Source organism: Cottoperca gobio, chromosome 11 (genome assembly GCF_900634415.1).
Source record: "Cottoperca gobio chromosome 11, fCotGob3.1, whole genome shotgun sequence".
In the NCBI taxonomy this organism is placed as follows: domain Eukaryota; kingdom Metazoa; phylum Chordata; class Actinopteri; order Perciformes; family Bovichtidae; genus Cottoperca; species Cottoperca gobio.
The window spans coordinates 15,389,659-15,404,690 of record NC_041365.1 but is presented as its reverse complement, the minus strand read 5'-3'; the positions used below and the strand labels follow the sequence as shown (position 1 = coordinate 15,404,690).

Sequence of the window (15,032 nt, the reverse complement as noted above, 5' to 3'; positions counted from 1 at the left end):
CAGTGGAGACTACGGCGCTGTCACAATGCGTTTACAACAGAAAGCACTCTTTGCCCTGTCCTGTAGGCACTGGAGGAGCATTATTTTACAACCATCTAGGGTTGGGCCATCTAACACATTTTATTTTCAATTCAATTTTGACCAAAAACAAACAGAAATACTGATGATTTAACTCGTCGACTTTCAGGATTCAGCCCTATAAATGACTGTATATTAATATCATTTAGCTTCTGGAGTTCATTCACAATCAGGATCTTTCTTCTGAAATGATTCAGAGACATTGATAGCAATAAAGACAGATACATAAAGTCAGACAGCACAGCTGATGGTGTGACAAATGCTGAGGGTCCAGTCATCTGAGGTGCATCTGATTGTTTGTGAGTAAAAATAGAGCGAGCAGATAAGAAGTATGAGACAGAAAGCAAGACAGAGTGGGAGAGGGACAAGGACAGACAAAAACAGGGCTGAACTGCCAAATGGTGTTGTTGTGTAGAAACTATCATAACTACAAGAAACCTACCATGTTTATTTATCCCAGCCCTTAAGCCCGTGACACACCAAGCTGATTATCGGCCGTCGGTTAATGTTGGGCCGTGGGAGAGCGTCATGTTTTAATAGTAGCTACCAGCTTCTATACAAAATGATATTATAATAACTTAAAGATGACAGGCCTGCTATCGAAACAGCCACTAGCTTGCATGATATTTTGCTTGTGAGACGAGGCAACACAGGACTAAATATATAATGTACGAGTCGAGAAACTGATGACTTGTGATCTCGTCCTCAGTGTGGAGGGACAGATGTTTTCTAGTTTTGCGTCGGACCAATTTCCAAACATGTAAACAAATGTAGAGAAGCCTGTGCCTTGAAATTGTCAAATCTGTCAAAGGGAAATCTGGGGTTAAGGCACACTTTAATTAGTAGTTCTAGCCTTTTGTATTAGGTCTGCATATAAAAAATTGTACATATAAAATTATATCAGCAGCACCAGAGATGTGGATGAGGAGCCACAAGTTAGGGAAAACTGGAGTAGACAAACAAACCCAAAGCCCCTTGTACGATCTGGCGAGCTCTACTCCAGACAGAAATCATTTCTGATAGTCAGGCGGAGGTGAAACACACCATTTCAGGCCATTTGATTCTATAAATAGCCAAGTACAGGGTAGGAAAACTAATTTACTATTAGCCTGCAGTCCAAAGCCACCTGCGTTCTCCTTTCCAAGAGAAACACAGCCAGAGCTGATGGGTGAGGGGCTTTAACACACAGGCCTGTTTTTCTTAAGGACGCTGACGTCAACCACAGTTGTAACCGTGCTCTTAATAAAAGATAGCCATCATTGAAGTATTGTCCAAAAGGCCACAAGACTAAACACAAATGGCCTCCTACTCTATGTGCTTTCCCCAACAACTTACTTTAACATGCTGTTCCATTTATCCATCTAACCCCCCCCGTTTATTTTTCCCTCCCTTCCTTCTATTCTTTGGTGGGACTATATTTAGCTGTGCAAAGGTCGGTGTGTCTTTCTGCAGGGTAATGATTCAGGGGCACGGAAAGTGACGCTTAGAGGTAAGAGGCCAGGCTAAATGGCCGGGGGCTGGCTGACTACTGAACTCTGGATGGGGTTTCTTCAGGGATGGGATCAGGACAACACAGAAAGGCAGGAAATAAATGGGTACAGAGCAGGAAAAGGGGAATCTCTGTTGGGCGTTAACGACACTGGCATGTGCAGAAACAAAATCATCTTGTCATAGATTCCTTCCTGTTGAAATCCTGCACTTTATACAATCAGTTTATAATGTAAGGTTAACTTTTAGTTTCAGCTGAAGAACTATCGATCTTGCAGACCTGGTTGTCTGGGTTTTAATTGTTGCCTTGATGCGTAAACAACCAGTTTACAACAGACAATCTAACACTGGTTCATTGAGGAGCCTCAAACTACCGTTTAAAAACACTCTGCTCCTCATTGAGTTGATCTCATAATTACCCTTTAAGGATGGAGTTTAGATCCAAGGAGCCAGTGGCTTAAAGCCAGGGAGGAGTCAGAGGAACAGACGGGACGAGGAGGAAATCAGGTGGAAAGGCAGAGAAGAGGAGGAGGAAGAAAAGTGCAAGAGAAGTGCAGCAGGGGAAAAAGAAACACAATTCAGCAGAGATCAAAGGGAAAAGGAGAATTGCCTTCCTGTGCATGGCGTGAACCCTCACCTCCCTTCTCACATGATCCTTCCATTACATTAAGCTTGCAGAGAGACAGATGAATAGACAGAAACAGACTGGGAGAGGAAGGAGGGCAGACGGGGTCAGATTTAGGGAGCAGAGATAAAAACAGAAATATGCGTCTTGATAAAAAAAATAAAAACCCTATGCTAGAGATATCAGATGTAGGCTAAAACATGTGCTTGCATGTATGCGTGAACGTGAGTGTATTCAATAGAGGAACTGAAAGAGCGACAGGAAGAAAAGCTGCCGGAATATCAAAAGTAGATAAAGTCTACAAAAAACTTGATCAAGATTAAATATCATTTTAACAGAAGTTGTAATACATACAATTGCTCTATAGGAGCGTGTTTTAATGGCATCATTTTTTTATAAACTGAGCTGCCAAGAGAGGATTTGTTATTAATGCCTTAAATTTGTGCAAAATAATGAGTCACGCTAGTTTTGTGGCAGACTTGGAAACACCGCTGGAGCTTTAAGTAGCCATCAATGAAGTGGCATTGTATGGCTTAAAATCAGCCCACTGCTTCTCTTAGAGATGATGTGGTTGCTTTCCATCTCAGTAATCAATCTCCCAAATAGCTTGTGCTGTGCACGCTGCTTCCCGTAGACCGTTAGCAATCCAAACTAAACAAAGCCTCAGCATTTGGGACGAGCAGTTTTAGAGCACAGGCAGCTGCACTGATGTGTTCTCAAGTCTGCAGAGAAAGAGTTAAGACGCAGTCGAAAGTACAGAGTTTGACCATTTGCCACAGCAGTAAAGCCTCGGTCTGCAAAGCGAAGCCTTTAAGTGTTTAAACTATCTCGGCAACTGAGACAGCGAAACCACTCTAATCTGTGACATGGCGGCCGCCTGAACATCGCCAGACAGAAACCTGTCGCATCCAGGAGAGCTCTGCAGCACCTCGGAGCAGCCAAGGCTGTAATTAAGCCAGCCCTGGCTTGGTGTGTGTCTATGTGCGCGCACATTCAAGAGTCACTTATTATACTCCGATATGAGGAGAAGCTCCTGTAGCGTTCAGCAGGGCCCTCATGGTTATACAGCTGATTTAAAGATGTCAAAGTCATGTTCTGTGGTCACTCGACAATATCATTTATTGTGTGGAAGACAAAAAGGCGGATTAAATGCAGGAAAGCAGGCAATCTTCGAAGGAAAGAATCATCACTGTTGTATTAATGGGAAACAAAATAAACAATCACAATATGTTTCCTAATGTGCAGCACCTGAGCCCTGGTTGGAGACAGATTCAGGTCCATATTCCCAGAGAGGAAGAAGTACACATACATGCATGTACAAGTGCTCTGAAACCTGTCTGAGTGTGCTTTCCTTCCAGAAAATGACAACCCTGTAAAACATTCAGCTGTAATGAGCTCCTGGCTACCTGACAGCCTCGCTGGAGGTTTCTATAGTCAGGGTAGAATCTGGTACGAATGCACTGCAGTGTGTGTTTGTGTGTACAAATGTGTGAATGCTTGTGAGTAGGAAATGAAGACAGACTGAGAGAAATAAAAACACAGGAGACTATTGACTCCATGCAGCACTGAGGCACTACGTATTCGGAATTCACACATGTGCACACACAAAAACAAACCCAACTTGTACACGTTTGAGACACATGTGTCATGCCTCCTGAAAAGTCATCAAGCAAGATGTGAAGTCCTGGTTTCACGTGGAAGGGAAAGCACAATATATCTGGAAAGAGGAACGATGAAACAAAGTGAATCTCTCTTCACTAAAGGGAAACAGTTTAAATCAATCTAAAATGCTTTCCCACAGAAGTATTTGCATGAAGACTAAATGACAATAAGATAAGGTGTCCTGTACTTGCACCATTGTCAGTAACAAGAGAAAACTAACAATGGAAAATAATCCATACAAACACAAGTTAGAAGGGAAGTTGTCAGAAACTGATGGAGGCCGTTGCAGTGATCTGCAGAGGGGTGTGGTTGTAGAGGGGACTTCAGAGCAGGAGAGTGAAGATAAATATCTGCATATAAATCTGGCTTCTGTGTTGTGGTTTGGTTTCCAGACAACTTTCATTTTCCTCCAACACACATGCGTGTGCACACACACACACACACACACACACGAGCTGTGGCTAGGCCAACAACTTTAGATGTTGGAATGAGCCATGTGAACACTGGTGTGCATGCGTACATGCACACTACCACGCACAACTACAAACACACTAACACACACACACACACACACACACGTGTCACCACAGCCCAGAATAGGCCTGTCGCTCCAAATCTAGGGAGCTGGATGAGTGACTCATTCTCGTACTCCCTGCCAATCAAATTTCATCTCCTCCTCTCGCCTCCCCCTCCTTCTTTTCCACAATGCTGCTTTCCTTTCAGCATCTTTCCACACAGACAAAGAGGCTCCACTGTTGATTACAACCAGTAGGACAACCAGCACAAGTTTAGGGATATGACTGATGTGACAGAACAAGAAGTAGTAGAGAATCAAACAAACTGTTGTGTATCTAAATTCTCCTGAAGTCATAAAACTTCCAGCAGAATAACACATAGTGTGTCAAGAGCAAATATCAGACAGGAATGTGCATATCTGTGCACTGATTAACAATCTTGGTAATGAGAAGTCAGGTAAATGTTATTAATAGTGTAGTTTTTGGCTCTACAATCTGTACAACATAGAATGAGCTGTAGCTCAAGTACAATATGGAGAAACAGAATTCCATGAAGCACCTAACTTTTTCTCTCCTTATACCCATTTAAAATCTGTATATCTCACTGCTGTGGTACTATAAACAGAGTCAGTAGCCCGCTGTGACCAAATGATTACACCTCATAGTGGAAGAATTAAATTTGACACGTTATGGCCACTTAATATTAAGTATAGATCAATGCTCAAGGAACAACTTGTTAGTTCATTGGTGAGTTATGAGCTCTTCCACAGTCAATGAAAGGGCTATTTATCATGTGCGATACTTTAAATACATGCCTTATTAACCGCCTCTTCTCTTTGTTAATTAGATTCACTTCAACATTCAAACCGAAACCCTTTTACCTCAAACTGCTGCTGAACATGACAGCCATCACCTTGTAGAGACTCTTAGCTCTGCATGCCAAAGCTGAAGGTCGTCACTGAATACAAAGAAACTCTCTACTTTTTCTTCTGAACTCAAACACTGTTTCTGAGCTTCCACTCTTCAACATTGGCTCATAATGTTGTTGATTTACCACTTGTAGCTTATAGTACAATCACAGTAATTCGCTCTGGATGACTGTTCGTGAAAATGTAAAACAGTCAGCGAGGGACTTTTCTACTTGTGTGATGTCTGGTTGCGTTAGTCAGCCTTTCCTCATTGGCAGAGCCACCGCAGTCTTAATTCCTCAGTCTATTGCATTAAAGCTCGATGTTTCAGTCTCTAGACTGAGTGGCTCGCTCCCTGTGTTAAAACATTAAAGACGGAGGCACGACGGCGTCACCGCAGAGAGATGGCAGCCCAAATGAGCAAGCCACGCTCACTAGCTGTAGTGAGAAAATTAAAAGAGTGTGTCCTATGTATGTGTGTGTTAATGCAAGACAGACATCACCCGTTTTCATGGCATGTGGGGGGTCCGGGCCCTCCTAATAAAGTGTGAATGCTGTGACTGGACGAGATGAGTGAGTGTCTGTCTGTCTGTCTGAGGGACTCACTGACTTTAACGTTTCAAAAAACAGACTTGACTCATTCATCACTGCCACTGGCCTGGGGGATTTCAAACAACCAAGAGGAACAGCAAATGGATCACACATCTCCTTCTTATGGAGTGAAGAAATGAACGAGGGCAGCTCTTTCAACTTAATACATTTAAGATGTAAAGTGAAACTCCTATTAAATAGTTAATGATTCAGCATGTTTTCTCAGTCAGATCATGTGATTCATCATATCATTCAAGTATGCGTAGGCCTAAAGCCTTTAGTTTGCCAAGATCTTTTCAAGAATTCAGCTTTAAGTTAATGTTGAAATGAAGAACATTACCTGGCTTTGTGTGCTGAAGGTGATAAAGAAAGGACAAACTTAACTTCAAGACTGATGGTGCCGATCAAATAGTGCCATTCTTATCACTGATGTAATTTATGGCCTCCCTTTGAAGCAGCTAACAAGATGCATCGGCAGCTGTTTTAAGTTCTTCTCAGCGATAGAAGTGCATTTACCTGGTGTAAAGTGATTTGAAGTCACATTCTTAGACACACATATATGTATATACATATATGTGCACACTGTGAGCATGGTGACCCTGCAACATTGGTCAATTACTGCATGAACCTGCCATTAGTGTACTTATTTAAAGCTTTGGTTTAGCCCTGACTAACTGATAGGCACCTGTTTGTAAATTGTATGATAATAGTTTAAAACCCAGGGGAGGACATACATCTTTATCTCGCCAACACATGGGATTTGATGAAAAGCTAAGCATGCCAGCTTACAGGCAGCAGCTGCCTCTTGACATGGGCATAAAGTGTGAGTTAAGGGTAACTCCTGGTACTAAAAAAAACATCTTGTTCTGTAGTACTTTAGGAATCAATACAAATCAGCGGGAGGAAACTGTCTGTTCCATATGCAAGAAATATGCCTTTCATACTGTTAAGAGCCAGCCCACATGCTTTGTATTTAATTGCTTTAGATACAAGGACACTTTAACAAGTAACGATCTCTCCTTTGAACCTGCAGACTGCTGCCACATTGATACATCTCTTTGTCATGCACATGCATTCTTGTAAAAACTCCTTAAGAAACTAGTTTAAGCATGTGCACGTCCAATACAGGAAGTTACACGGGCAATAATAAGCTGTCATCTGAATCAGTGTCGGCCCCATCTTGGGCAGTAATTACTATTGAGCTTAGCACAACACCACACAGAACTGAGAGACATTGAAACACTTGTAATTGCTTTCAATGATGCTCGTAGCTGGGCCTACCCCTGCCTTTTCATAAAGGAGTATTTAGTACCAAGGCTCATATTTGTGAGAATATGAATAAAATTGTGCTTGGTATTTTTGAAAGCTGGACATCTCACCTTTTCTATCAAGCAGTGTGGGCTAAAAATCCAGGTGCAATGCCAACAAGTGTACGGGCAGGAAAAGTCTGGGCTGGATCAACTCAGTCCAAACAACCACAAAATCCCCAAACTGTGCCTCTTTTTCTCTCTGCAACCTGTTGGCAGCCTTTTTCCTCAGTGGCTCTTGAGGTGGTCCCTTTTAAGAAAACATATCCAATTTATTTTTGCATAATTCTACAACTGGTTTCTAAAATCAACTGAAATGTGTTTATTACTGAAGACTTTCCACTGGTATCGCGATGAATTGCCAATGGATGCCACAGTAGTGTAAAACATGTTAGAACCTAGATGTTGCCACCTACTGTAGGTGTCTAGTTGCCTGAACATAACCTGCCATACTACATCTTACTGCTCCTCAAAGCTAAAAACGACTACCTAAAGACATATGGTATTTGCTGAACATTTTTGCTCTGACAGCAACTTGGTTGTAACAATTTCAGCAGTGGCAGGGACCTGTGTAATGTGGGCAGTATTATACAGAGCCATACAGGACCACACCTAGTCTGTCCCCTTATCCCTTCTGCAGTGTCGACGGCAGACTCTGGCCTACCTCAATCCTTTTAGCCATACACGACGCCAAAACCAACCAAATCATTCTCTACGAACCACAGATGATAGCCATAACACACAGCACACCTCTTTCAGTTAGGATGACTCCAGCCAAAACAGCCTCAGACAAAGCACAATCCTACCTCTACACCTTGTGTCTCTCTCAGCCTTGGTTTGATTCAAAAACCTTCAAGAGAGCTCCAAGGGCAATTAAAATAAACTGTCTGCATTTTTGATGAACAAAGGCTTTACAAGCTTAACTCAGAAGGTTTACTTCTACGAGTCTGATGGGTAAATGGTGGAGGACAGAGCTTTATTCAACATTTTATCACTAAAATATTCTAAATATATCTAGATTGTATACAACCTGTAAACATTGATTAAATGGCATAAGAAAAGTTTATACAAAAGAGATTTGTACGTGTCTGACCGAACTTTACTGAAGCCGGAAACAGGGTATCCTGTCAGGTGTTTCAGAGAGATCCGTCCTTATCTGCTCAGTGAAGCGAGTCGTTGGTTCCACTTGACCGGCTCTGTCCTTTCATCTGCCCTGCTGGGGGTCGACTGTTACGGAGCCAACACAGATTCACTCGATCATAAATACTTACAGATACCAAAAGCAAACTGGACGGCTGACAGAGACATTTAAGATGATGAGGACATTCTTTGGACTAAAAAAGTGGTGGTGCATGCACTTTACAAATGACTGGATAAAAAGCATCTTGTCTCAGTCTGTCTTCCTGCTTTTTGAGAGCTCCAAAATTTAATTCCTTCTAGCAAAAATGACACAGAAAGATTAATTCAATTTGTATCCCCTTCTTTTAAAACATTTTTTTAATCATTCTTATGAATAACTGGCCAAATGTAGACCATGTGGCACCACAATGAAATATGATTCAGCCGTCTACAATATAAACAAATGTCTGGTTGTGTCAGCTTCTAACATCAAAGAGCAAGAGCTCCTCTCAACTCAAAACTTAATATTAGGTGTTCAGCATCCAAGATTAGCACACTTCACCACATACATTACTACTGTGGTGCAACATTACAAATGGATGATTCCTAATAGTTTCACACTACAAAGAGGATGGATTATGTTTGTAATATCTGAGCTGCTACACAACAACCACCATAGTGCCCTTAGGCAAGGCACTTGACATCCTAAAACCTCCAAGTAGGCATGCTTAAATATTTGTTTAATTATACAAACCTCATTTGGTATATCAAATATCCACCAGTAGAGACAGCAAAACAACCACAGCCCTAAAAATGTTGCTTGTAATACAACTTCATATTTTCAGTGTGGCTAAATAAAACACACTTTGTGTGACGATTATAATAGATATCCAGTGAAAATTACAACCACTGATGAATAGCACCAAATGGAATCCACTTTTCAGGACAGCTGGCAATGCAACTCTTTAGTTGGTATAATCACACCATTTTCACAATATGGTTCATGGATATCTTAATAATTAAAACTAATAATAAAGCTGCAGGCAGGGATATCTATCAACACTCACCTCTCAGACTGATTGCCATGCTTTCCTGTGTGAGAGGCCCCACTGTTTGTTTGACCAGCATGTCCCAGCTCGTGCAACCTGTTGTCTGTTCGTTTAGCTTTGTATGGGTCACCAAAGCCACTGTACATACACACTTCCAGGAAAAGAGGCCTGCAGTAACATCGAGAGATGATCGTAGCAACACTGACCCGGGCCACCACTTGACAACACACCAGAGAAATGCTGACGTCACTGTGTGGTACTTTTTCCAGGGTCTGCTTGTCTGGGCTCGGCTTGGCTCAGTAGTAATCAGGAATGTGATCAAGTCAACCTTTGCTTTGACCTGATCACTCACAGTAATTACATAATGGCAGGAAAACCGGGTAAAGGTTACATCCTGTGAGAAACACTGGTATTTAGGGGATTTTTCGTTGTGGCATTTTTCTCCTAAAAGGGATCCTGTCATGACTACGTATCTATTGGAGAGACATGAACCTGGCTTGTACCTGTATATTTATGGCCTGACCTGCCAAAAAATGTGATCCGATTTTAGGTATTTCTATTTTTAAAATATAAACAATATACACTTTCTTTTGGAAAACAAAAGGGCTTTGCCAAAAAATGACAAAATATTACTAATAGTAGAACTCCATATCATCTATTGAACTACATTACACGGTCAAGTTCCACGACAGCACAAAGTAATTAATAATGTCCATCTTGACCATGATAAGCATGACATGACATTTTCATATCAACCCATTGCCTACACAGGACACTACAGCATCTCCACTAAGTCACAGAGAGACAGGGTGTCCTAAATCACTGCACAGTTAAGTCGCCAGCACCTCTTCTCAAACTTTCCCTGAGACAAACAGCTTGGACTTGTAGTGTAATTGTGCTGTCTCTGCTGCTCCCGGTGCCAACAGCATAATTCAGTATAATGGTGAGACAGTAACACAACAGAGTCCTTCCCAAAGGAAACTAACAGCGTCATTCTTTTTGACAAAATGAGCCTGTGGTTCATTAGCTTTGGTCTAACCAGTGTTATTAGAGCTATTTGATTCTGCATAATGATGTCTAGTTGTTCTTCCTGTAATTACGATGGGCTGACTCAAATGCCCAAAACCAAATGGTCTTCCTCAAGAGCAATTTGGTCAAACACTCACTTTATTGTGACCACATCAATGTCAGGTAGAGCTGCAAATTGACAGACATATGGGTGTACATGTGCGCACACACACATTTAGACTCACAAACACATAAATACACTCACAGTCATAAACAGCAGCCAAGCCCTTACCAGACTTAACACCAGCTAATTGCTCATGTATGGCTCCTTTCACCACACACACACGCACGCACACAAACACTCACGCACGCACACAAACACACACGCACGCCGTCTACAGCTGTGACGTCTCACATGTGGCGCTGTGTTGATATAAGGAGTAACACAAGTGGAAAATTGGAGCTGGTGGGGCCAGACTGCTGACTTCCTGATAGGAAGAGTGGAGTGGAGGTTGACCCATATATACATAAAGTAGTCAACAGGCTCAAACACCGAGGGAAATACAGACAAAGGGTCTGTGTGGCTCAATGCATAATATAATTTGGCTACAGATCAGGGTTACCCAATGGGATTCTTTGATATTAGCACGGGCGTCCTCACAAAAAGAGAAAGTCTAGTCAAAGTGAAATGACCAACACCACACTGATGTCACTGTAAATGTTACACAGCTTCATTTAAGGTTGTGGCATATTCAGAATACCCTCAAATATAATTTGTAAAGATTATGGTCGGACCTCAAGAAAAAAGAAAATATGGTTAAGAATTTCAGAATGTTTATGATCCAAATAAAAATATTTGTTCTGGCATTTGGTGCCTGCTAAAAATGTTCTCCATGACGAGCTCCATGTGTAAGATCAGAAAAAGATGGTTTTATGGGTCACAGCGTTCCGTTCTAATCAAGTAACGTGGGGCTGTGCCACCCATAAGCAACTTGAAAACAAAAAACATGCCAGCAAACAGCCAACTTTGGTAATTTAACTCATTTCAGCATTTTATTTCCCCGCAGTATAACATATTTACACCCGGCTTCAGAACCTCTGACAAAAGTTCTCTCTGTGAAAGAAGTGGCTTGAGTTTTCCCATAATTGTTGTGATATAAAAAGTTATCTGAAGCAGGGCAGAGACCTAAAAGTTTCTAATTATGATGTTGTGTTGTGGTGCGGCATTCCCTTCCTAAACATCCATTATGGCTATTGTATCTCTCTCCCAAGATTACTGTACTAAACTGCGTTTAGGAGCACATAAGAGCACAATGGAGGAGAATTCTGAAGTTATAGATGGAAAATCATAATCATTGAAAGACAACACAAACAGCTCAAAGAAATGAGTGGAATTTGAAATAGTTGAAATCCGTTTGAATTCCTGAAGCGGCTTAGTAAAGACGTTAACTAGGCTGGTAAAACAATCCACCTGGATACAATGTGTCACTGGGTCAAGCAGGTTTACTGACAAAGTGCTTCACAGGAAGCAAAGAAAACACAGAATTTTGTAAACAAAAAAAGGAAAAACTATGTTTCCCAATTGAATTTTAGAATCTCACACAAACGACCCAGGCAGCTCGTTATCAGGATCTCAGATAACCTCGGCTACAACCTCAGACTTATCAGCAGTTAGGTTCCCAATCCAATCACGCAGCCACTTTCTACCTTTCCCTGTAGGCTGTGATAAATGGTCCCCAGTTTGAAATAAAAAAAAGAAATGCAAAAAAAAAAAACATGAACAAAAATCATGAAGAACACTTACTTAGTTGTGTCACTTCCTTAAAATAAATATATACTATAATATATATAGCTGAGTAAGTTTTACATGCAGCTACTTCACACAGAAAAATACCATCTCCTCTGAATGGTTGCTCTGTAATATAAATAAAAAGATATATAGTTTTCTCTCTTTTGACAGAAGTTGGTGCACTATCAGTCTCTCACTAGTTACTACATGTGGTGTTGGTTAAAAGCTAAATTACATAGAAGCTTTTCTTTCACTGAATTAGAGTCGTTCAGTACTGGGACATGAACTAAATCACAAATGTAACACTATCGCAGCCCGTGTCGGTGCACTTTGGCCCTGACCCCGACTCCTTACCACTGATCCGGGAAATTATGCTAACTCCACTGTCCTCACTGTAAAAAGCTCCGCATAGCTTCAAGTTAAATATCGTGGAAATAAGTTTAAAATAGCATTTGTGGTTGCATCGATCCACTGTATCTGAAAAAACAACACGGTCGTGAGTGGAACTAACTTTTATAGTTGGGTTGAAACCATAACAGCGACATCATTTTGTCACACTTTCCCCCTGGAGCGGAAAGTTTGTTAGCGTGCTAACCAGCTAGCCACCGAAGCTAGGCGCTGTTGTTTTCATGTGAAGAACAACAACGGCATCTAAAAAAAAAGTTTTATTTACTAAGCCGTCAACTTACCCGGGTCTGCCGAGGTTTTCATCTTTGTTGTAGTCTTCGGCGTGCTGCTTCAGTCACTTTCTCCGTCGACTCGTAACTTTAGACTTTTGTTAGCTAGCGGCTAGCGAAGTTAGCAGTGACACCCCTCTCCTTCCTCCGGTGTTGTTCTCACAAGTGGCTTGTTAGAAAAGAACCTGCAGCGATCATGTGCTCGCTTTTAAGATGAAAACTAACTAACTTCTCGTGAGCTTCTGCGTTTTTTATCTAGACGCCTTGGCGTTTCTTGAAAAAAAAAAGTTTTGTGTCTTGGTTATTTTAAGTTTTAAGTACGCAGCGTCTGATGCGAAAAAAGTTGCCCCGAGCCTCTGGGGGGGAAATCCAGTCGCCCGGGTCTGAATGGCGCAGGACGAAGTTTGGAGGAGCCGTGCTGCCGTTGGTCGGTGCTGGAGCAGCGGAATGCAACGAGTCTAAATGTTCATCCCGTTTGTTGCAACGATGTCGCATGGTAGATTCCTCCTCCACATCATCATCCTCACCGACAGTTAAAACAGCGGCGCTTCTGAAAGGAACAAAAAAAACCAAAGCCAACTCTGTTCTTCTTTCTCTGCCCCTCTCTTTCTCCGGCACAGACTTTTTCTTTTTCCACTCACTCACTTCGTGTTCTCTCAACAGCCCCCCCTTCCTCTGTCGGGGTGTCGTGTTTCGCTCTCCTCCTGCCACACGGGGCCGCCCACGCTGACCCACGGAGGGAGGGAGGTGGTGAGAAACTGAACGCCCACTTGTTGCCAAAGATCGTCTATGTTTTGGAAAGATTCACGTTTAGTTTCAGTCCATCAGTGAGCTGGGAGGAAAAACAAAATCAGGGAGTGCAAATAATTCTTATTATAAAGGTACAGTAGCACATGTAGGCTATGATTAATTAGACACATTAGCAAAACAACAAACACAATTGAGCTAAAAGTTACATTTAATTATTATTCCAACCATGAAAAATTCAGAGGAGAAAATATGATTTTGTCACAATCACTTACTTTTTGGTCAAAGTTCATGTGAAATATGTATTTTTGAAGTCTGTGGTATCTCTCAGTCTGCATCATATTTAGCTTTTTTTCCAAGTTGAGCTACTAATGATAATCTTCTTACTAGGCCTGTCACAATATTTACATCATCGACTTATCGTACAATATATGGACATGACCTTAGACATTAGAATGTCACCAACATGATGCCAGAATAAACAGCAGGGTTTTCCCTACCATACTACGTGTTGGCCATTGCGCAGACATTGCACATTTGGTGTTACAGCCTGTTCTTTGAAAAGGTTGTACTTGCATTATTATGTTATTATATTATCATTATACCAGTGGCGTTAAAGGTTCCTAAAATGACAATAATTTGGTTTATCGCACTTATTTTTGTCCAACAAAATGAGTTACCATGACAGGCCTGTTTCTTACATGATTAATGTGAAGGTTATTTTCTCTATTAATGAATTTATTAATATACAACATCAAATGTAGAGATATTCATAGGATATAAAGAATACCAGGAAATATTCACAATTAATGAGCTGAAAACACTGTCTGCTTTAAAAAAATTAAAAAGGACAATCGATTAAGTGATTATCAAAATAGTTGACAACTAATTTGTTTCAAACCACTAACTCAGTAATCAAGTCTTTAGCTATTTTTTATGCTGACAATAACAACCCAATCAATTCAATAAATAATAGTTTAATTAATAATACAGACAGTGTATGTGAACATGTCTACAGCAGATGGTTTATTTTATGAGACACTCAGCATCTCAATAGATGATCTCCGATGAGGACCGGTCGCTGGCTGCCGCCCGGTGCCGCCGACGTTCCAGTTTGTTTGTCTCACCGCTCGCTCACGGCTGGCGCGTCACAGCGTTGCTGTGGAGACCCGTTACCGCCGCGGGTGATGAGAGGCGCCGTGTTTACCTGTAAACTGCGACAGCGAGGCAGCCAGCAAGTCGCCATCCGTCATTTATACACAGAGAAGGAAGGAAAGGCCAATCAACAGGTGTGTTGTCCTGCAGTGGATGGTGGCCGGGAGAGACTGACATTTACATAGACTATTATCCATTATAGGAGGACATCGCCTGGCAAGCCCCTTATTACCATTATGGACACACACACACATTCACATATTTTCTCCCACACTCCTTTCTTCCTTTAATGAAGGCCCCTTCAGCACTTACAT

General features: G+C 41.5%; 1 protein-coding gene across 1 annotated transcript in view; it reads right to left on the bottom strand.

The window, feature by feature from the left end:
* Positions 1-13,647, bottom strand: part of erf (Ets2 repressor factor) — a 32,376-nt gene extending 18,729 nt beyond the window's left edge. The window contains exon 1 of the mRNA XM_029443039.1: positions 12,829-13,647. Within this exon, the coding sequence (XP_029298899.1) occupies positions 12,829-12,850 (22 nt within the window). The 5' untranslated portion in view covers positions 12,851-13,647. The remainder of the gene's footprint in view (positions 1-12,828) is intronic.
* Positions 13,648-15,032: the final 1,385 nt, after the last annotated feature.